The sequence below is a fragment of the Xenopus laevis genome, chromosome 2L, assembly GCF_017654675.1.
Source record: "Xenopus laevis strain J_2021 chromosome 2L, Xenopus_laevis_v10.1, whole genome shotgun sequence".
NCBI lineage: Eukaryota > Metazoa > Chordata > Amphibia > Anura > Pipidae > Xenopus > Xenopus laevis.
In genome coordinates, this window is record NC_054373.1 from 134,634,444 (window position 1) to 134,660,081 (window position 25,638).

The window sequence follows — 25,638 nt, forward strand, 5'->3', positions numbered from 1 at the left end:
GTTATCATATTGCATCTACTTGTACTTATATGCTCTGCAATGATTTCTTTGCTTTCTTGAAAATAAAGAATATACAAAAAAAAAGCTAGCACTTGGATGCATTGCTATTAGGATATTAGGGACCCCTTAATTTATTAATAGTCATTGTGCTCCTTGCAAAGCAATTTAAAAATTTAGATTTCCATCTTAACCACCCCAATCTTTGCTGTGAAAGTGGAGGTGATAGAGGGTTGGCAGACAACCATTGCAGCCATTATGTCCTGCGTGGATGAAGGAGTTTCTTCCTAACTATCCGCTGAGGTGCTTAGTGATGGGGCCTGCATCAGTGGTGAAGTGGGGCTGTGGGCACCATCTTGTCCTGCACTGCAGGCATACTGACCCATCTTTGCGGCAGCTTCTGCATGTACTTTGTGCATGTTTTTCCCATTTTCTGATGCAAGAGCGTGCCGTCTGGAATGATGCCAGTATGGTAAGTAAGTAAGTGATTAATAGGCCCTGTAGGATAGTCTTTAGCAGAGCTCCTTACTGCACTGCCTAATCTGCTTGGCATTTGGCTTTGCTCCCTGCTAAATATTATTTAAATGTTTAAATAAACCAGGATTGTTTTGCCACCACAAGGTACTGTTTTATTATTACAAAGAAAAGATATCTTAAAAAATTTAAATTATTTGCTTAAAATGGACTTTATAGGACATTGTAATTTTGAGCTTTATGAAAAAGGGTTTCCACATAATAGATCTTGTACCTGTATAAAGTTTTTTATGGTTTTCTATTACTTGGATTCACTTTTGTGTTTACACTATTTTTTACACCAAAAATCCAAAGAACAGACGGCACTTCTGTAAGGTGGGTTTTATTGGAGGTCCTGCTGGAAAAAACCTTACGCGTTTCGGGAGTTATCCCTTAGTCATAGGTTAAAAGATCAACGCGTAAGGTTTTTTCCAGCAGGACCTCCAATAAAACCCACCTTACAGAAGTGCCGTCTGTTCTTTGGATTTTTGGTGTATATACAGTGGGGACACTGTCTGACAGAGCACCTGTGTTGTGAGGGGAGAGCGGTGAGTTGTTTGCGGTCCCCCTTTTTTTCCTTTTTTCTATCGAACTGATCTACACTATTTTTTAGCAACATAAAATAATTATGAAATCCGGCAGCTTAAAATATTCATCGCATTTCGTAAAAATAATTTGTTAGTGCAATTATTACGTTCTTGAAAATACCTCTTTGCAGAAACATAACCGTGTTGATCAAGGCCTACAGTATCTGCATAACTTGTAAGCATAAGATGCCATTGATCCTTATTGGATTTGCTCTCATATCTAAGATCAATGTGCGAGAAAGCAACAAATCTATCAAATAATTGAGTGTGACATTAATCAGTTTTCAGATCAGTAATCCATTATTTTATTTGATTCCTGTGTTCATAAGATTAATTTTATATTGTATTGCTTTCATCAATATACCTTACATATTACAGATTTGAGGGTATAGCAATTATCACACTGATATGCACACACCTACAAAACTTGTTGCTTTTCTGCCCATCTCAGCTCTTTAGAAGTAGCAAAGCTACTGAACAAACAACACAATAACTTTTAAATTTGGCTTTTATATTTTTTGTGATTTAAGACACTTTTCCTATCTTATATTTTTTACTTGTAAAATACAAAACAGTAAGATGGTTTTGAATTTGAATATATTCTGCTACATACAGTTTAAAGGGGGTGTGAACCCTCTACCACAATAATGCAATTTATTTTTTTTCTCATTTTCAATTACATACTGTATGTTTTAAAAAGACTTATGTATGTGAGACTCCCATAACGCTTAACAAGTCAGGACCCCAAAGCAGGGCTTTTATACTTCTATCCCAAGCTTATTGTACAAACGACTTCATGTAAAAAAATATTTCAACGTAATCATTTCAGTAGTGATGGGCGAATTTATTCGCCAGGCGCAAATTTGTGGCAAATTCCCGTGATTCACAGCCGGCGAATAATTCGTGATACCGCCGCGAAAATTGTCCGGCATCAAAAAAAATGGATGCATGCATCCGTTTTTTTGGACGTCGGTGCAATTTCGCCAAAAATGGATGCCGGCGTCAAAAACGAGCCGCCAACGCCATTTCGCAAGTTTTTCGCTGTTTTGCGAATTTCGCAGGAAAGAAGATTTTTTCGGCAAAGCGCAATGCCCCAAATTCGCCCGTCACTACATTTCAGCATGAATGCAGGTCAGCATATTGTATTTAAAGTTGGTTACCTTACATCTGAGCAGTTTGGTGGTGGTTCCTAACACTCAAAAGTTTAATTACTGTACCTTAAACTCAAAAATGCATTCATTATGGCCATTTTACACTGAAAAATATGAAAAAAGCAAATATAATTAATATATAGTATTATATAGGATTTCTGAACTGTTGTATGCAATATATGCACAATCATAAAACACTATCTGTCGCTGTGTTGACCGAATGATCTTTTCTATTACCTTTTGCTTGTTATTTCATAAATTACGTTTTCATTTCCAAAGACCAATCTTTGAATATAATTGATTGACATTTTAATGGTGAAATCCTACTTTGGACGTTGCCATGGTAATGTGATTGGTACTTTGAAAGCCTTTCCTTTAAATGAAATACCTTCAAGTAAAAATTGCTCTAGAACTTTGCAAGGATGTCATTTATTGCACTCACATTCACATAGGAAACATTACTGAACTAGTGTATAAAATAAATGATTTTCAGAAAATCTTACTGCCAGACTTTAAGCAACAAAGGAAATCCTAATGGCTTTTGTGCCACTTGCACCAATATATAAAATTGCACAGGACTCTAAAGTAAGTACAGGTATGGGATCCCTTATCCAGAAACCCGATATCCAGAAAGCTCCGAATAATGGAATGGCTGTCTCCCATAGACTCCATTTTATCCAATATATATAATCCAAATTTTTACAAATGATTTCCCTTTTCTCTCTGTAATATTAAAAATGTAGCTTATACTTGATCCCAACTAAGATATAATAAATCCTTATTGGAAGCAAAATTAGCCTATTGGTTTTTTTTAACGTTTAAATGAATTTCTAGTAGGCTTAAGGCATGAAGACCCAAATTACGGAAAGATCCGTTATCCGGAAAACCCCAGATCCCGAGCATTCTGGATAACAGGTCCCATACCTGTATATACTTTGAGAAAGTCCTTGGACAGGGCCGAAACATCACATTGAAGTTCTGTAAATAAATGATTATTTTACTTTACAAGCCCTGAAAGTGCCGATTCTTCGTGAAGTATGGCGTAAATTTTCGATGCTTCTGCACCCAGGCACACAAATTGATTTTGTAGAGAGTGCTGGTAGCCCTTTGGAATATATGTATATATATATATATATATATATATATATATATATATATATATACCTATGGGACATGTTATCCAGAATGCTTGGGACCTGAGGTTTTCCGGATAATAGATCTTTCTGTAATTTGGATCTTCATGCCTTAAGTCTACTAGAAAAGCATGTAAACATAATTTTTTAAAAATTTGACTATAATGGAGTCTATGGGAGCTGTCTGAATAATGGTTTTTCACATAATAGATCCCATACCTATTTATATATGTATATACTGTATATATGTGTATATATATATATATATATATATATATATATATATATATATATATATATATATATATATATATATATATATATATATATATATATATATATATATATATATATATATATATAAGGCAGTTGGTGTCCGCACTGTGCCCCTGGTTCCAAGATTCGGGTGCTCGGTTAAATGGTTTATTGGGGGTCAAAACGTTGGATGCACCAGTGATGTTGCAATAATAAAAGTTTTTTGCACCTTTTGAAAAAACTGGAGTGTGGGTTCATTTTACATATTGAATAAATAAACCGTCAACTTTCCTTGATATATATATATATATATATATATATATATATATATATATATATATATGTGTGTATATATATATATAAATATATATATATATATATATATCTATATGCCCAGGGTAGTACGCACCGCACACCGGAACTTTAAAAATTTTTTAATTTATTATCAAAAGTTTAAAAGCACATTGCAAGGATTGACGTTTTGGTCCGGGTCTGGGACTGTTATCAAGACCCCACCTGTTGTAAAAGACAATGCTTTATACTCACACATCACACAACAGGAAATTAAGTCACCAACCCCCACCTTAAAGAAACATTGAAAATTAAGACTGTCATAATACAAAATACATTTCCATCAGTGTTAAACTGCAACAATGTTGCATATGAACAAATGATGATACAATTGATACAAGCAACTTAAATTATAGTACTATGTATCAGTCTTAGTTCCACATGGAGGAAGTATACAGAATATGGCATGATGACATAGCAAAATTATCTCTGATTCAGATAACATGATAGGGACATTTGTTCATTGAGACCATGTGGTGCTAGCGTATTTAATTTTTTTATCCAAAAACACTCCCTTTGGAGAAACATCTTGGACCTATCACCACCCCTCCTAGGAGGGGGTATGTGGTCAATGCCAATATATTTAAACATATGGAAGTCATGGCCTTTTTCTAAAACATGTTTAGCCACAGGTTTCAATGTTCAATTGTCCCTAAATGCCATACAATTGCAGATCGATGTGCATCCATTCTAAGAGTCTGATTGGTCTTTCCCATATGAAAGGCCACAAGGACAGGTGATTAGATAAATACCATGAGTGGTAATACATGTGATATAGGATCTGATGGCAAAGAAACTCTGGTGCTGGTATTTTTTAATTTTTTTATATGTACTTTATATATAATATACAATAAAATATAAAAGATGAACTGTGAATCTCAACCATACAAATAATTACCTTAATGAATACCTTGCATTCTGATGCCAAAATGACATCATAGTGACATCATCAGCTGGCAAATATTTACTCCTGTTTGAAAATGAATCAAAAAAAAAAATATTTGAAACCATGATAAAACAAAAACTACATTATCTTTTTCATATAGATTGGCTGGAAGCCACAATCAGAAAGGAACAGAATACCACCAAATTTTCTAAATCATGGACAACATACATAGAATCTTTACCACAACAAATCAGACATCTCACAGTACATACATTAAGGGGCCGATTCACTAACTTCGAGTGAAGGATTCGAAGTAAAAAAACTTCGAATTTCGAAGTGTTTTTTGGGCTACTTCGACCATCAAATGGGCTACTACGACCTTCGACTACGACTACCACTTCGAATCGAATGATTCGAACTAAAAATCGTTCGACCATTCGACCATTCGACCATTCGATAGTCGAAGTACTGTCTCTTTAAGTAAAAACTTCGACCCCCTAGTTCGCCATCTAAAAGCTACCGAACTCAATGTTAGCCTATGGGGAAGGTCCCCATAGGCTTTCCTAAGTTTTTTTGATCGAAGGATATTCCTTCGATCGTTGGATCAAAATCCTTCGAATCGTTCGATTCGAAGGATTTTATTGTTCGATCGAAGGATTTTATTGTTCGATCGAAGGAATAATCCTTCGATCGTTCGATCGCAGTATTTGCGCAAAATCCTTCGACTTCGATTTTCGAAGTCTAAGGATTTTAATTCCCAGTTGAATATCGAGGGTTAATTAACCCTTGATATTCGACCCTCTGTGAATCGGCCCCTTAGATGCACAACATGGTATGATACAGCATTATTTTTTTTTTAAAAGGTTTTTATTTTCCGTTTTGAAACAAACAACACACTTAACAACAGACAATGTAGGCATTGGTGATAAAAAGTGCAGTTGGTCACGCAGGACCACAACATATCAGTTTAAGGCATCAAGGTACACAATCGGAGCAAAAAGTCTGCCACATGTTAGGTTAAAGTGAGTATTACATGTTACTTCCAAATCTCACAGGATTGGAGCACGCTTATATAAGACTCAATTCGCTGAAAAAGAAACAGTTATATTACATATATGTTCTCCCATATACACGCATTTATTGAGACTCTGGGTCTACTTCAGGACAGAGCTCCAACCAGGGTTCCCAGATTTTCCCAAATTTTTCTGGGCACTGTGATACAGCATTATTGACGGAACAACCGCTGGTCATGGAATCGTCCCAGTACCTCAGAAACCAGCTACAAGATCAATGATAACCAAACCATGCACCTCCCAGGAACCACATAACCAACAGGTTACTAGCCTCCTACTCACAGAACCCTATATAAGGTCCTATTGTTATTTGTCACTTGAGCTAAAAGTTTAAAATACATAAGAATGAAGATACATAATGTTAAAGGAGCAACACAGAAATCTTGCTGTTTATTCAAGACTGTATAACTATTATGTAAAACCTTTAAACAAAAACAAGTTTCACCTTTGGTCTTTGTTTAACATTTTAAAAACATTTCTGGAAGAATTTCAGACCGGATGCCTAGTAGGCAAGTCAAATATCATGCAACCAAAAACAGAGTAACAGCCAGATGAGCCACGTTGCTATTATATATAATTCTGCCAGTTATTACAGCAAATATGCTTTTAGGTCAATTCATTTTTACTAGGCGTAAATGAATTTAAAATGTAATATGTTAAAATGTAATGTAGAGCTGCTTTTGTAAGCTTTACAAATGCAATTGCTTTAGAAGTGCTAAATACTGTTTCCTATAAAAAGGAAGTTTATATGATATGTCATTATGTTCTGTGCTCCCGATTAAAGATATTAAGGAAGAATTGGATTACATTCATAGTGACAATGACAATTTTGTGATTCCACTGGAAGCTCTAAAGAATCAATTAAAGTCTCACACCATATCCTCCAGTACCAATCACTATAGTAGCTAGAATAATTAATTGTGAGATTATTCCCAGGCAATAAAAAAGCTCAACAGATAATCTAAATGCTGTGTTTTCAAAAAGAAAACACGTTAAACTTTCTTAATAATTGTAAGAATTAAGCATACAGACTTAAAATTCAAATTGAAGTTTTCTTATTGAATAGCCATTTTGTGTTCTTGAATAAACCTTACACTTATAAAACAACCTATGGTTTAAAAGTGAAGAGATGCAGTGAGGAGCAGAGAAGTGAAGGGCTTTGAATGTTAGCAAAAGTATTTTGTATGCTATCCTTTTGCTTGTACTGTAACATATTTATATATATATATATATATATATATAACAAACAAGGGAAAGTTGTGCTCACCACTATTTTTTAAAACCATTAGGCGGGGGTGCAATGAGGCTGTGACCACAAAATACATATAGTCAAATACAAGAGTCCTCTGCACTCAACCCATTATCAATATATTTAAGACAGCGACATTTTGTGCATACTGCTACTAAAAAATGCCTTACCCTTTAAACAAAACAGGGATTGTTTGTCCATATATTGCAATATATTTAAGCTGGCCAACTACGTCAAAGTCATCCCATATCTGGCCAGTCCTATGCTCAATTTTATCTGATTCATTAAGAATTCTATTGCTTCATTATACATTTTACAAAGGGACTAGGTATTACCTGCAACTTAACTTGCTGCTTTCAAAGTAAACCTCCATACTTGGCTGCCCTTTTATTAGACACCAGTGGGATCACCTGACTATAGCTGGGAAGGGTGGGAGCTACAACATAGAGCTGGTCACTGCTCCTGTATAAACTATAACAAACAAGGGAAAGTTGTGCTCACCACTATTTTTTAAAACCATTAGGCGGGGGTGCAATGAGGCTGTGACCACAAAATACATATAGTCAAATACAAGAGTCCTCTGCACTCAACCCATTATCAATATATTTAAGACAGCGACATTTTGTGCATACTGCTACTAAAAAATGCCTTACCCTTTAAACAAAACAGGGATTGTTTGTCCATATATTGCAATATATTTAAGCTGGCCAACTACGTCAAAGTCATCCCATATCTGGCCAGTCCTATGCTCAATTTTATCTGATTCATTAAGAATTCTATTGCTTCATTATACATTTTACAAAGGGACTAGGTATTTGACTATTTGACTATTTGACTATATATATATATATATATATATATATATATATATATATATATATATACACACACAGTTACAGTACAAGCAAAGGATAGCATACAAAATATACAAAATACATATATATGTATATATACATTGATAGTGTGCATGTGCAGATAAGAGATAAAGACAACTTGTTAGTAAATGTTCAGTTGGTTCTGAAATAAATAGTATTTACAAGTACATTTGTTAATTTTAAAAATAAAAGAGGAAAAAGTTGCAACTCATTTTTTTTCATTATTCTTTTTAATTCTCGAGTGCTATCATAATTAAAAAAAACTTGACAGGATAGTCGTGGTCCTGTTTTGCATGCAAATGAACATCACATTGTTTTATTGATTTTCAAAGAGGCTTATAAACTCAACTGTTTTAATAAACCCTAAATTAATAAAATACATACAGATTTACACGTTTTGTTGTTTAATAAATTGTTGATGTGATGTAAATATTAAGAGCTAAATATATATTTGTTTTCTTTTTGCTTTATTTCCCCAAGCTTCTATGGCGGCATTAACGTCTATTTACAATTATATTCTTGCCAATTCATCACTAGCAGGATAATGATAAGTTCCTTATCATTGCCCATGTGTCTGCTGTTGTGTTGTAATGCCTTTAGCCCAGAACATTGTGAGAGTTTCATGACAGCATTAAGGGGCAGATTTATTAAGGGGCCGATTCACTAACTTCGAGTGAAGGATTCGAAGGTAAAAACTTCGAATTTCGAAGTTTTTTTTGGGCTACTTCGACCATCGAATGGGCTACTTCGACCTTCGACTGCGACTACGACTTCGAATCGAAGGATTCGAACTAAAAATAGTTCGACTATTCGACCATTCTATAGTCGAAATACTGTCTCTTTAAAAAAAACTTTGACCCCCTAGTTCGCCATCTAAAAGCTACCGAAGTCAATGTTAGCCTATGGGGAAGGTCCCCATAGGCTTGGCTAACTTTTTTTGATCGAAGGATATTCCTTCGATCGTTGGATTAAAATCCTTTGAATCGTTCGATTCGAAGGATTTTATCGTTCGATTCGAAGGATTTTATCGTTCGATTCGAAGGATTTTATCGTTCGATTCGAAGGATTTTATCGTTCGATCGAAGGAATTATCCTCCGATCGTTCGATCGAACTATCTGCGCTAAATCCTTCGACTTCGATATTCGATATTGGGTTAATTAACCCTCGATATTTGACCCTTAGTGAATCGGCCCATAAGGGTCGAATTGAAAATTTGAATTCATACTTTTGATTTTTTTTTTTTTTTTTTTTTAATCTCTTTTATTTTTCAAAAATAGATACAGTGACAGAGAGTAACGTAATTATCTTTTCCAGTACAGAACATTGCAATTAGTTCACATCAGTATAACTCCATGTAGTATAACATATGTTAACCGCATTGTTGTGCTCAAGGTTGCAGAAACACATTCCATGGTGCCCAAATTTGCATATGTCTCTCTACCCTGTCATCTAATAAAGCTGTTAAATACAACATATTCTGTGTTTGGGTAATTCTTGCAGCGACAGCATGAACATCTATAGTGTGTTGGAGCCAGTGTTTCGCTAAAGTGGTTCGTGCAGCAGCTAAAATTTGTCTCATCAAGGTATTCTGAAGTTTCGTAAGGGCTTTGGATGGGCAGGCTAAAAGAGCCGTGGTAGCTTCAGGGACTATATGCGTTTGAAATACTCGCTCAAGTAAGCTATAAACCTCCGCCCAATATTGTTTTGCCACTGGACATGTCCACCAGATATGTAGATAATCCCCAACTGCTGTACAACCCCTGAAACAAGACTCGGGAGTGGAAGGATCAAAGCGATGTTTCCGTGCTGGTGTGAGGTGCCAACGCATCAGTTTTGATTTTTTTTTTATGGTCAAAACTGTCAACTTTGACAAGGGATCCAAACTTGATTCAAGTTTTTTGAAAAATTCTAATTCGAATTTTGAGATTTATCATACTCTGGCCCGTTAATAATTCAACTATATGCCACCTAAAACCTGCCAAATTACTGTTTAAGTCAATGGGAGAGATTCAGGGATCAATTTGGAGATGTTTGCAGCCTTCCTGACATTCAAGTTTTTTTCGTAGAAAAAAAAACTCAAATCCAGTTTGATCGAATTTGATTCGAGTTTTCAGGTCATTTAAATTCAGTTTAAACAACCTGAAGTCATTTAAACGGAAGTTTTGAAAATTCTATTTTACTTATAAATTTTCCATTCGAATTTCGAATTCATTTGAATTTTAAAAAAACTTGACCCTTGATAAATGTGCGTACCTGTGTAGGACAAAATGTAGGACCCCGTGTAGGACCAAACTGTACATGGGACAACTGTAAGTTTTGTCTTAATCTTTATATATATACTCAAGTCTAGGTCAAAACCAGTGTAAGGATTTCCTTAACGTAAGACCACGTCTGGAGGAAAAGTTGAGGGTATAAGTGTCCTCTAGTCTTTTATAGAGTCTATAGTTGAAATATTTTTATTACATCAGTTTTGCTCCTATCTGGAAAACATAGCACATTTAGGGGGTTATTTACTTATCTCTGGTCAGGCTTTTTGGGGGAAAACACAGATTTTTCTAAAACTCTGGTCTGTGCTGCAATTAGCCTGAAAAGCTGACCATTTCGGCTTTTCTGGCAAAAATCTGAAAATTCAGTTTTTTGCTCTATTTTATCGAGTTTTTCCCTGTCTTAAACTTTTTTTTTAATAATAATAAATAAGGTAAAATCAGGTACGCGAGTATGGTTGTGGTTTTTATTTAAATAATGAGATTTGGATGTTAGTAAATAACCCTCCCCATGTCAAGTAAAGAGATACATAAATATTCCATTATGAAACTTGTTGTGTGGTGCAGAATGTTCTGTATATACTACAACCGGATGCTGGATGAGGAATCATTAAATGAGTTCCATGCTATGGTCAAGAACTAGAATTTTCAATGCAACTTGTTTCAGAAACTTTTGTTTCTGGGCATTTTATATATTGCACTTGCTTTCTTTTAGTATTTATTGACACTAGACTTCTTCCAGGTGATTAAATCACTTCACTACTCCCAGGTGCTGACATTTGAAGCATCACTTTGAGTACTGAATTTGCTTAATCAGCTGTTTTTATGACAGAAATAATGTTAGATTTACTGTCTTGACAAATATGTTCTCATAACTCCATCCACTCTAAAGTGTTACTACAGTTAATAATTTTTATACTGTTTTTTTATAACTTTCTCTAACTGCAATAACAACATATTCTGAAAAAAGCAAACCCATAATTTTAATCAGTCAGGAGTTATGCCTTTCTTTATTGTAAGAAAAACCTTCTGTTAAGTTACAATCCCACCTTTCAAATAATATAAATATTTAATGGAAAATTACTAATTTAAAAAGAGTAAGAGAAAATTTGTGTAAATAGAAGACAGAAAGTATATATAACATTGCAGCTATCTAAGAGGGTGAAATGACCATAATAAAATTTTTGCCAACAGTATGAAACTATGTATGAAAATGATGAAAAAGTCAGGTGTTTTCTAATATATGTGAGTGACAAACTGGAGCAACATAAGGGTAATAATTGTTAATTTACAGTTTTATGCAGGATTTAATAGGGAGTGGCCCTGTGAGGGACAATGTACCACATGAAACATGTTTGGTCAAGGTAAACAGCAAAAGAGACATCTTTTATGTAATTCAAGCTGCAAATCCCATTGATGCACTGAGTGGTCTAAATAATGTTACATTCAGGGGCTGAATATTGTTGCACCCAGAAGGACACAGGAGTAAAATAGTTACTGTTGCCAGAAGTAGATTAAATAGCAGAATTCTGGGTCAGATGTAAGGTTTTGCAAATGGGATATAAAAATATGCAAACCATGTATTCCCTTAAAGGGATCCTTAATAATGCTACTCCAGCAGAATTCTGCACTGAAATCCATTTCTCAAAAGAGCAAACTGATTTTTTTATATTCAATTTTGAAATTTGACATGGGGCTAGACATTTTGTTAATTTTCCAGCTGCCCCTGTCATGTGACTTGTGCCTGCATTTTAGGAGAGAAATGCTTTCTGGCAGGTTGCTGTTTTTCCTTCTCAATGTAACTGAATGTGTCTCAGTGGGACATGGGTTTTTACTATTGAGTGTTGTTCTTAGATCTACCAGGCAGCTGTTATCTTGTGTTAGGGAGCTGCTATCTGGTTACCTTCCCATTGTTCTTTTGTTTGGCTGCTGGAGGGAAAAGGGAGGGGGATGATATCACTCCAACTTGTAGTACAGCAGTAAAGAGTGATTGAAGTTTATCAGAGCACAAGTCACATGACTTGGGGCAGCTGGGAAATTGACAATATGTCTAGCCCCATGTCAGATTTCAAAATTGAATATAAAAAAATCTGTTTACTCTTTTGAGAAATGGATTTCAGTGCAGAATTCTGCTGGAGCAGCACTATTAACTGATTCATTTTGAAAACTCAAATAAAAAAATTAAATAAAATTTATCAAGTTTTCTGCAAATAAAAATTCTAATCATTTGAATTAATCGAGTTTTCGAGCGAAACCCACTGAAAAAAACTTTAACATCATGAAGGCTACAAACATCTTCAAATGGTTCAAGGAACCTCTGCCATTGACTTCTATGTGACATCAACAGGTTTTATATGGTGAATTTCCAGCTTTGGGGTGAAATACATTTTCAAAAAATTTAATTGATTTTTTTTTTACCCGAAAATTAGAGTTTTGGCTAAAAAATACCCTCGCAAACGTGAATTTTTCTGGTAAAATACTTCTTGTCCTTTGATAAATAACCCCCTACCTCTTATGTCATTAAAACCAATTTAAGATGTGCATTGAAAACAGCCTTCTAATTTGTATATATTTTTTAAGGACAGTTATTCTAGCCAGATTATTTTCCATTGAGTTTATCCATGCTGCATGTGTAATTCTGCTAAATTAATGTGTAGAAGTAACAGAAAGACTGATAGACTGTCACAGATAATCCTGAAATGGTAACAGGCTGATGTGCGATAAAGATCTTTAGGCACAATTCTCACATTAATTATGTAGGAGTTGTGAAATATCTCTTCTAAGTGATGCACTTTAAACTTATCTTGACAAGTCACAATCAAGTATAAAATGCATGTTTTCCCTCAAATATAGAAATGCATTACTGTCTACTGACTGTGCTATATGAAAAATAAAATCTACACAAACAAATAAGGCTCAACAAATAAAATAAACACAAATGAAGCCTCTACACTGGAACTTTGGTACCTGATTAATGTGAACCATGTGCTCTGTAACAAAACAAAAACCAAAAATTGCAAAATAGCAGGTGGATTATATGTTATTTTTATTGGAGAAAAATTATAATTGTTTTTGCATGTGACTTATATTTAGGGGGTTATTTATCAAGGTCCAAATTTATCTCAATATCAGCTCCTACAAACTCCGATCTAAGCCGCTTGGGTTTTTTAATGCTTTACTATTACATTTTCCTGAAAATTACCTTTGCGGGAAAAGCTCAGTTTTTGGCGATTTTTTCGGGAATTTTCCTTGATTTTTTTGGAGTTTAGTAAATAACCCCCTTAGAATTGTAGAATCCATCAAAAATCCACCAGAGAAACAAGTCAATATTAACACTATGGGGCACATTTACCTAGGGTCGAATATCGAGGGTTAATTAACCCTTGATATTCGACTGTCGAAGTAAAATCCTTCGAAGTCAATTTGTTCGGTCGAACTAAAAATTGTTAGAACGATTCGAAGGATTTTAATCCATCGATCGAACGATTTTTCTTCGACCATAAAATTGTTAGAAAGCCTATGGGGACCTTCCACATTGCACCTCAATAGGTTTTACTTGCTAAAGTAGGGGGTCAAAGTTTTTTTTAAAGAGACAGTACTTCGACTATCAAATGGTCGAATAGTTGAACGATTTTTAGTTTGAATCGTTCGATTCGAAGTCGCAGTCGAAGGTCGACTCGTACTAAGTAAATGTGCCCCTAAAACCTAATAATATAAAGAACAATGGAAAAAGACTTTATATTCAACAATCTTCTTAGAACTGATACAAAAAAAAAGGGAAGGATTCCCCGCAGTCCAATCTGTTTTGTTTATTATTTCTAAAACTTTCATACTTGTCAGCAAAATATTTATCAAATACCATATTTATAAATGGTGTTAATATAGCAGAAGTTGAATCACGTTCCGCTATATGGGGAAATGCACAGTGCAGCTTAGCCATAGTGTTTCAGCATGAAAAATAAAGAGTTAAGATTAACAATTGAGTAAGATTAAGATTTAACTATCATAAGCAGTGGTACTGGTGGTTAAGAATTAATTGTAGTTAATAAATCTGCCTCATCACTAACTCAGAAATAATTAAAAACCTATACAGAGTAACATTTTTATAGTCTCCTAAATCTAACCAACCCACTAAATTAAAGACATAATTTTTATATTTATTCACTTTGCAACATTCATTACATTCTAAGGTACCAAACTTCCAACAAGTTTCCAGACAGTGTGACCTTCACATGTAATGTGAAAAGTTGTTTTCATTCTGTCATTGCATGCAAATCCTCTCGTTAATATTCTATACAGTTTCAATGCTATCATTTCTCTTCTTTTTTTTTCCTCATTATCTTCAGTACAATGTCCTATGCTAAGAAGAAATGAGCTTCTAATGAGTTTTGTAGTTTTGTGTTAGTTGTTGTTTGAACAATCTTGCTTTGCACGTGAAATTGCAAAACTTAAGTCATGTTTAATTTGTTGCAAGAAAGACATTTTGGCAATATATCAGGCTTGAAAATAAATAAATGAAAGCCTGTTGCTAGTCAAGATGTACCATTTTATTGTTACCTTGTAAATGTCAATTACCTTGCTGCACAGTTTTACGAGTAACACAGAAAAAATAACCAAGTTAGTTTTATGTTGGTGTACACTATGATCAGCTTGTCTTTTGTCATTATTTAACATTGAGATCTGGAACATATAAAAGAAAGCAATGTTTTCTAAGTAGTCTTTCTCTTACATTTATTTATCATTGAATAGAAGTATAAAACATTAAAGAGTGGCCCAATTAGTCCAAAGAACATTCATTATCCATAAAAATTTATATGTATGTGCTTGTCTTCATTTAGGTATCCGTGTAACTATAGGAACAATTAAACCTGTAGATATATTTGCTATAGAAAATAGAAGCGTTAATATAGCTCTTACTCATCAGACAAATCACAATATTGCAAAGGCTGAACCTTCCTCTATTGTTTAAATACATTTTCCCAGAATTAGTTTTTAGGATCCAAAAAAAGCTATTGTCTGTTCTTTAATATACATGAGGTTTCTCAATACATGGAGTTTTCAGTGTTACAAATACATTAGTAGCTGATATCTCTGTTGATGTGTGACTTTATTTTTCTCTTTGATGCTTTATACTGTATAGGAAGAATCTGATTGAAAGAGAGATTGCAGCCATTATTCCTAGGATTAGAAATGTGATGAAAAGGTGGTAAACTCTGGCAGGCTGCATGTGTGTTGCTCTTATCTTCTTAAAATGAAATGAAGACTTTTAGAGAATATACTTACTCTAAGAAGTGCAAGAACAACATATAATATAGTAAACAAAAAGCTTACAAAAGTAACTCTTCTATAGAGAAGATAAAAGAATCTATTACGTGTAGTCCCTGTGTAGGAGCAAGTAAAATCGAAATATATATTTTTAGCATATACAATACTTGTCTGTAACAGGAACAAACACATTATATAAGGAAGAAAATTAATTTAAGGGTTCAAAGGACATTTTTGAAAACTTATTTTAAAATTATTCTTATTGTGTACATTGTAAAATTGAAATGATGGGGACTAATGATGGGTGAATCTGTCCAGTTTTGCCAAAAAAAAAAATTGTGAAATGCATCAATGCAACTTTTTCATGCAGTGACTTTTTGAGCACTGGAAAAGGGCTGTGTTTTGGCAGGAAGACTATGAGTCCTGTTTAGCTAGGTTTAGTTTGAGATAGCTAGGAAGCATTTTGAGATTTGTGTCTGATTGTCAGTGATTAATAAAGTATTGTCTGTATATCTGGATGTCATCCTTATATGAATGAAGAGATAAGGTGACCTAAGACAGGGAGAACAGCAAAGGGACATGGACAAAACCCTGGTGCAATCCCACATTAAGCAGGGTTAAGGATTTATTGGCAAAAACAACAGAGAAGGAATGGTTAGCAAGGTAGTAGGAGAACCAGAATGCAGCTTGATAACGAAAACCAAGGGAATTGGCATTAAAAAGAAAGGTCAAACAGCATCAAAAAAGCAGAAAAATAACAATAGAACAATAGAATAGAATCAAACTCTTTGGGCTTCAATAATCTGGAGATCTGTAGTAATACTTCAAATCAACTAGATTTCATCTGATGTATTACTATAGGTATACCATGAACTGGGTGAATGAGAATCTTCACAGATATAATTTGGAGATCATTTGCAACTCTAAATAGAGACATCTCATTGGAGTGTGTGCAGGTTGAAAACCAGACTGTATAGTATCCAACAAATAATGGGTGCAGAGAAAGTCAGTAATACTAGAAAAGATGTTCCAGTTGTTTAGAGACAAGCAGTAAGTGAGAGGTGGGATTATAGTTTGGCATATATAGACAGGGCCCAGTGTGGCTATTTCTGAGTGGGCTTGACACAGGCCTGTTTGGATAAAGAGCAGAAAGTAACAAAAGCTAGAGAGGAGTGGAATAAATGAGTAAGAACTGAAGAAGGGGCAGTGGCACACATTTACTGTAAGTATCAATGAGGACATATTGTAGGAAAAAGGGAGTTGTAGGTGTACAGGACAGGAGAAACTGGGAACTCCAGACTCTGTAACAAGATCAAAAGAGTTAAAGAGGGATGGAGGGTAGTTGAAATTTGTGGTTTCTGTAGGGCAGACAGAGCAGACAGATTGTTTGTGGATAGAATTTACTTTGCTTTTGAAGAAGACTGCAAAGTCCTGAGGAATATATTCATATGTGAATGTTTGATGAGGGGTACAGAAGCAGCTGGATATGGAAAAAAGCATTACAGGTTGGATTTGTTAATATTTGAGTATACTATAGCAATTTTGCTTAGCCTGAGAGAGGAAAGAATTGAAGCAGGACATGAGAAATGTATCATGGAGTACATCAGTTTTTGTACACGTTTTTCTACAAATGTGGTCTGTAGATCGTGAGCAAGAGCGAGAGACAATAACTGACAGCAGTTATCTGAACAGTGCAAGTGTTCTGAATCAGGATTGTTGGCTGAGGGTTAGCAGATGGGCAGTGTGCAAGACAGAAAAAAAAACAAAAAAACAAGAAGAGGATCTGAAAGAGGAAATAGGTCATTGTTAAATGCAGATAGATTTTGCAAGGAAGCTACCATATTTATTAGTGGCTGTATTTGTCCAATGTTGGAGATTGAAGCAAGAGAGGGAGGGAAGATGGGAGAAATATTTGAAATGCATTTATTCCTGTTTTTCAAACCTTCAATCATTTTTGTGATTTGGCCATTCAGCCTGTATACCAGAGAGTTCTGTAAAAACAGGGTATTTAAGTTATGTGCTATTTCATGGATACATAACTTTCTTTGTTGCACTTTGCTTTTTTACTTCTATTATAATTTGCCGATAGTTCTTCTATTCCTTTCAGATATGTCAATAGCATTTACCTTGAACTCTGGTAATATTTATTACTTTCATCTCAGATGAGCATTTTTACTGCTCTCTGTTTTCTGTGCTTACATACTTGTGCTGCCTTTTCAGCCATGAAAAGGGTCTATAAATCCACAAACAAGCAAGAGTAGTCATCTGAAGACCATACGGTCTTGCATACGGCGGGAAGTTGTAGTATTGCCCTACACATGTTCCCAGTGTATAGTTTATGTGCCATATGGTAGGAAATGTAGGGGGGAAGCCGGGTGCAGCCTATCACCCTGAAAAATGAAGAGTCACCAGTGTTTTTTGGGACTTAGAAAATTTTTCAATTATGTTTTGAGGAAGTCCTATCTACTATTCACTTTGCCTGGTCTGAGGTGGCAAAGGCAAGTCTGGCGCAAGAGATAACGTTCAGTAAAATCCGCATCTTAGTGAATTTGCAAAGTAATGCTCTTTTGCCAGAGCAAAACTTTGCTTCGCATAAGAATGTAAAGTAACGCTAGAGTCTATCTCTTTCGATAGCAAAGTTATGCCATCGACCGTTAGTAAATCGGCGAAGTACCGAAATGACGTCACGCTGACGAATTTTTGCCAGCGTTAGTCACTTCGCCCTTTAGTACATTTTCCCCTTTCTGTGTCTCAGGCTCCACAGGCCCCTTGGTCCTTTCTCAGGATTTTGTTTCTTGCATGAGGAACACCCAGGACTGTGTCTCTTCCTTTTTTTTAATTGCATCACCAAGGTTATAAATACATAACTTTCTTTGTTGTACTGTGCTTTTTTGCTTGACAACTTTTTTGTTGTGGCAACTTTTTTCCTGCAGTTTTGTGAAATTCACAAAGGTAAAATGCAGAGTTTTGCTGTAAATCCATGCCTGCTGATACAATTTGTTATATTGCTAATTACTATATATAGTTAGAGTTAAAAAAAAAACTCACATGAATTCGAAATGCGACCTTTGATAAATGGGCCTCTTAGTGTAAATGTGATCTGAATACCAAGTAATTTATCAAAAAACTGTATTGCTTTATTTTGTATGATAATTTTCTCATTTATTATTTCAATATTTAGCTTCCATTATTGAGGATAGAAATAAAGCTATTTTAGTATACCTGTCTATAAAATCACAGAATACGTGTATAACTAGGATTTAACAATGATTTTGTAAGTAGACTTACAAATTAAATAGAATTAAATATAAAATACATCATAAAAAAAGTATAACAAATATCAAATATCCATTCATAATCATTGTAGCTATTGTGAGAACAAAAAAAGTGTTTTTTCAAATATTTTACATTTCTCCCTCTTCTTTACCAACCATACAAAAAGCAATGAATATCTTAGTGGTTTTCTGGCTACAAAGGCACTACCAGATGTGAGAAAATAGCTCAAATATTAGTATTACTGCATATTCAGTGGAAAAGTTAAAACTTTATATTAAATAAGCAAGGGATAAAACTGAGATAGGGAGGAAATGATGACTAAAAGAAAAAAGGAACCCAAAGATGTAGAATGGATTGCGATCATAAGAAGGAAAGAGAAGGGCAAAATATGGAACACAGTTTATGTAAGAGTAGATTGATGGCAGTCTGAAAATGTTAAAAAGAACATTCATTATAATTTTTGCATATTGTTATATTTTGCACATTTGTTTTTAAAAAATTTATTTGAGATAGAAATGGCATGTCTTCATTCCTAAATTAATAATTCCTGTCTATGGGCGTCATTTTAGTGGTGAAACTTGGCAACAAAATTCGCTCATCACTAATTAGAACTAATATTTATCTCAATCTGACCACACGATCAGACAAAGTTGTAAATATGCATAGTAACAGGTGATTCAACTAAAACAGAAATGAAAGGGATTCAGGCAGCTTTTCATTAACAATCACAAATCAAATATCTGCATGCGTTATTCTTAACTACACTGGATTAAATTTATAAGATAGAGACTGAAATTTAGGAATTTACATTTAGAACTACCTAATCATTCTTATTTGTTGATACAGTCTTAAAATAGCATCTAATTGATAAAATATTTTTAAAAAGAAGTCAGGAAATATTTCACCACTTTATTTAAGTCTAGATCAATTTCAGATCAATGGTAAGGCATACTGCCTAATTATATCTTTTGCTGATGGTGGGTTATAAAATAATGAACAATACTGTTTATTGGACAAATGACAACATGTGAATTTAATATTGTTGTTTTTTTCTACCTACAGGGGCAAGACGTACCGTTACATGAGATACTGAATGCTTCTTGTGACAACAGTGCTATGCAGGTATGTCATGAAATTGGGTACAGGTATGAGATTTGTTATCCAGAAACCAGTTATCCAGAAAGCTCCAAATTATGTTAAGGCTGCCTCCCATAGGCTCCATTTTATCCAAAGAATCCAAAAAAATGTTAAAATAATTTCCTTTTTCTTTGTAATAGTAATAGTACTTGATCCAAACTAAGATATAATTAATCCTTATTGTAAGCAAAACCAGCCTATTGGGTTGATTTAATGTTTACAAGTAGACTTAATGTATGGAAATCCAAATTATGGATCCATTATCCAGAAAACCCCAGGTCCCCTGCATTCTGGATAGTAGGGTCCGTATCTGTACAAATAAAAAAGTGGTAGTTAGCAAGCCATTTTAATACTGTACTTGATCCCCACCAATTCCATGTAACTGCTGTATGTAACTGGAGGTATCTTTTAACTTTGGTTACATTAGGTGAAATTATTGATTGTCTTCTTGTTTGAAGACTAATTAAGGGGCAGATGAGCTGGATATCTGTTCTTGTAAAGCATGAAAAAAAAATATTATAATCTTTAAATAATTGCCCAATAAAGGCCAGTTTTTCCAATAACCAACCGGAGTATGTTCATGGAATGTCTGTACCAGCTCATTATTAGAATTTAATAACATAATTATTCTTTATTTACTTATTTATTCACATATTTTTTTCTCTAAAATGAATTAGGTGCCATGTTAAAAATGCCATGATAACAGTACATTTCCCAAGCAATATTAATATGTTGTAAATATGCCTCTCACACTAGAAAATGGAACAGTAATGCTTTCTGTCAATAATCCATTTTTGCATGATATTCAGTTTGGAGATGGTAAACATTTTAAAAATAATGAAGCTGCAATGTGAGAGTTCTCTTGAGACATTTATTTTTATTTTTAACTAAAAAAAACCTCTCGAGTGCAAGATTAAGTCACCAACTGGCCTTTGGGGAAAGTATCTATTAGTTGCAAAATTGTGTGTGAAATAATTAAATGGTGAGAAATTGTAAAGCAGAAAGGTTTAGTTTAATACATATTATGTTGGGTTATTTAGATCCCTGTATACTAAGCAGGGTGTCATGACTGCCTCCCTAAAACCAGAACAGGTGCTAGGCTCCCTGATCTCGGCTTCGTTTCTGGACGAGCAAAGGGGCACGGTAGTTATAAAGTCTTTGGATGGAAGGCACAGTACTAGGAATAGACATATACAGGCCGGGTCGGTGTGGGCAGAGTTCAAGAGAGGTCAGACAGGCAGAGGAAGTATAGTCAGGTAGGCAGGGGTCAATACCGGTAGAATCAGAATAGATAGGCAGGCAAGGGTCAGGATAATCAGAGTTCAGAGTAGTCAAGCAGGCAAAGGTCAGATTTGGCAGGGTTCAGAATAGTCAGGCAGACAAGGGTCAGAACAGGAATCAAAACAAGACAAGATTGCACCCAGGAAATAGAGCTATATACAGTAATTATTAACATGAAATTTTAATGTCAAAACTTGATGCCTGAATCATGAAGGCTTTTAATATTGCTACCAAGCCAAATAAACACTTAGGGGCAGATTTATCAATGGTTCAATTTTGAGTTCATGGGAGTTTGTAAAAACTCCCATGAACTCCCATAAACTCCCATGAACTTGAAATTTGAAAAAAATGACCAATCAAATTTTTTTTTTTAAAAAAAAAAAAATCTAATTTTTCAAATTTGGGTGAATGGGATTAAAATGCAAACGCGAATAGAATTAGATTTTCAGGAATGCTGAAAACAATTCCAAATTGATCCCAGGACGTCCCCCATTAGCTGAAACAGCAATCTGGCAGGTTTGAGGTGGTGAATAGTCGAATTTGAATTCTTAAAGGCCCAGTACATGATACATTTCAAAAATCGAAATGAGAATTTTAAAAAAACGAATCAAATTTTAACTATTACCAAAAAAAGTGAGAATTCGAATTTGAAATTCAAAAATTTATATTTTCACTTTAACCCTTGATAAATCTGCCCCTTAATGATTTATTTATAAGCTTTCATTTTTTTTGCCACAATTCAACGTTTTCAGCACTTAAAATCATGTAGGTGAATAATGGTTTACAAAACATATATTTTCAATATATATTTCCAATATATAGCTTGCAAGATCATGTAAAAGTCAATTGGGAGATGTCCTAGCCAAATTTTTAACTATTTTTTTACTTTGAGTTTATGGAATTTTTTTGGAGCTTGTAAACTAGCTAAAAATTTGTAAAACATGAATTAATCCTTCATAAATAAGGTAACTTTTTTTAAAATGTAAATTTAAGTTGAAAACATCTTAAATTACACATCTGAATTTTAATAAACAGGTCTCTACCCATTCTTGAAGCGATGAGATTCAGTGATCAACACATGATGTATTGATTTTTATTTATATCCATCATCCTGATCTTTGTTTAGAAATTCTAGTTTTCTATGGTAAAGGAATAAAGCTTTCCTTAATCTTGTCTTGATTTCAAAGAGGCAGGGTGCCTGGGACTGTCCCACCCACCATTACTAGTTGTCCACATGAGGTAGAATTCTCATGTAGACTGGACAGAAGGGCCCTCAGAGGGAATAATGATAAAGGTGAATTATGCTTATTGTAAAGGAGGTCTATAAAGGAGGTCTAATAATGTATTGGGTATGACAGAATAATAGCCCCTTTTGGAATCATTTTGAATATTGAGCCTTTAAGAAACATATCATGTTATACAGATGAAGTGAAACATTTGATTTATTTGGGGTAGGTTGGGTGTGTGTTGAAAAGCAAGTCTGTGTGACTTCATTTTTGTTTGTGTTTGTACATGTTTCAGTGGTTGGATTGTCATCATCCTGCTATATATCCACTACCATAGGTTGCACTACATAAAACTACCCATTGTCATTTTAGGCCTATATTAAAACTATATGGACTCTGCAGAAATGACCAAATAATGCCTTTGCTCTAACTGCTTTGTGTGGCTACGGGCTTCTAAAACAAATACCTTTACATTTGTCAAAGCAATGTGTCATTTAATTATAATGATACTAGTATGTTCTCAGCATATTTTCTAGCTTGACTGCCTCTTCAAAAGAAATTTGAAAAAAAGCATACCATTTTGAAAAATCTTTCCCTCAGCAAGGAATTAAATTATTTCATAACACTCTTCCTTGTTTAAAGGAAGTAGGGTATAATGACTCTTCTCAGCGTTCCAGTTTCTAATTATCTAATATACTGTATAAATAACCGCGTCTCTCCCCATTCTTACTTTCTTTGACAATACTAGGCCATTGTTTATCAATGGTTGATTTTATGCCTTATTAGTAGTTAATGCATATTTATCATACTTGTAATTGTCATTATTGGTATTAGTGCATGTGTATCATCTATAATATTTTTTTTATGAATTGTGTGTTCATGTTGTATACCTGAATCCTGTTTTCTCTAGGGGCTTCCAAGGCTAACCTGTAAAAAAAAACTTGCTTTGCAATTACCTCTTCCTGTCTCCTATTGTCACATGGGAGACAATGATTAAACTGCACAGCTGCCATTACAAGCAGTGTTCGGTGTAGTGACATGGGCAGAATGCCTTGCTTCTTTATTTTCATCTTGCTGAATTAAATATATATGTTTTGGCTATGCTGCAGTTTCTATAGCAAATCCCAAATCAAGGTAAAGGATGACTGGGAACAGCTATCACCTTAACAGCAAGCGAAAGGGAAAAAAGCACATACGCGGCAAATATACGTTTATTTAGTGCTATCAAACTGAAAACTTTTAAACAAACAAGTTATATTCATTATAAAAAGGGAGCATTTAGTAAATACTATTTTGATAAAGTAAAGGCAACCTGCTTTCTCTTTTAATGAACTGTAGAATATATTGATAAGCAATACGAGTTCTTTGCAATTGTCAGGAAAAAAAGCTTTAACTTTTAAGTAAATTGGCTGCAAACAAAGATTTTTGTGACATTTGTGTCCTGGCTTTGCAGTCTTGACGTTTTGATAAATAGAGGTGCCATGTACCTCTTGTTGTTTACCCTTTCTCCTAAATCTATATGATCTTCCTGCTTCAGCACATACTGTATTTTTTACATTATTAAGAAAGGAGAAGAAATCTAAATATATCAATTCAAACTATTCAATGTAACCTCTAGGTCAACTAGAGCATAATATATCACAGATTGCAGTAACCACTGGCAGGCATTCATTTATTATTTAATTTTTAATAAGACACTATTTTATGAATTGTTGAAGACTTTAGATATTGAACTCTGCAGATTCATATTTTCCCTTTGAATGTACCCTAGAGCTTTGTGTAAGTTACACTCCAATTTAAATTGATTAACGTCTATTTTCATTAAAGATCCTGGCTATGCCTGAAATCCCTGTACAGAGACAACTGAGAATTCCTTGTGTAAATTTCATTGTTTCAATTTGCAGCAGGTCTTCAAGTTACTCAAGGAAAACATCTTCATTGTTACAACAGCAAATATGCAGCTTTGGATTTTCTTTTACTCTAAATTTGTTATACCATTTTGTACAGCTAATTGTAGATTCTAGAACTGTTTGGGGGCATGAAAATATATACAACAGAGATTTAAAAGAGCATGATGTATTCATATTAATAGCTGCCTGTACTGCTGTACTGCCTTTAAGCATTTTGGTTGGCTAAAATGGAAATATAGCAGGTGATGTTTCTGCATGAACTGCCTAAATGTTTATTTTCTATTGAACAATACCCTTTGAAACTCCATAGATGTTAGGAGACACACAATAAAGCTTTCATCTACTTTTACTTATGCATTTTGCCAGTTTGCTTGAGTGCTTTGCTTAGATCATGTAAATGGTTTGAGACAGGGATGTCAGTCCATAGAGGCTTTGAACTGTGGCTGAACTTCAGTTCTAATCATTCATGGAGAGTATGTAATTCATTTAACAGCTGGATGCCTATGGATTGATCATCTCTAATTTGAGAGATTAGAATATATCCAAGTCATTTGTCAGCAAGCAGAGTAAGCTATATATAATTGTAATAAACCCCTTCTATCTGGGCCACAAGACAGGTGGAAAAGACTTAATGCATCATGCATATGTACATTGCTTTAATAATACACAATTTACAGGCACACATATTACTATAAATAATAATTTCCAATGGATTGTTGCTAAATATTATTGTAGATTAGGGATGGGCGAATTTGACCCGTTTAGTTTTGCCAAAAATTTGCAGCTGGCAAAATGACGCCGATGCTCATTAAGGTCTATGGGTGTCCAAAAATTTTTGGACGCATGACGCCATACAAGTCTATGGGCGTCATTTCCGCCATGAAAAAATTTGCCCATCCCTAGTGTAGATCAATGGATTACAATCCCAAAACAACATTATTATATATTAATGCCAAGATTCATAATGAGTCACCTTGATTGGTCATGAAGCAGTCAAATCTTACCACTAACTCTGGAAAGTGCTTCTGGGGAAAAAATATTCCCTCAATATCGATACTGATTACGTTAAAGGAGAAGGAAAGCTACGGAGGCATTTTATTGCCAATAGATTAGCTGCAATAGTACAAGCTAGAATGCTATATTTATTCTGTAGAATGTTTTACCATACCTGAGTAAAAAGCTCTAGAATCTCTCTGTTTGTTTAGAAT

At 34.3% G+C, this 25,638-nt stretch overlaps 1 protein-coding gene across 3 annotated transcripts in view; it reads left to right on the forward strand.

Moving 5' to 3' along the window:
• LOC108708507 (protocadherin-9) overlaps positions 1-25,638 on the forward strand; it is a 1,160,994-nt gene that overhangs the window by 772,954 nt on the left and 362,402 nt on the right. For all 3 annotated transcript variants that reach the window (XM_041582452.1, XM_041582453.1, XM_018247294.2), the window contains one exon: positions 19,939-19,998. In XM_041582452.1, the coding sequence (XP_041438386.1) occupies positions 19,939-19,998 (60 nt within the window). The remainder of the gene's footprint in view (positions 1-19,938; positions 19,999-25,638) is intronic.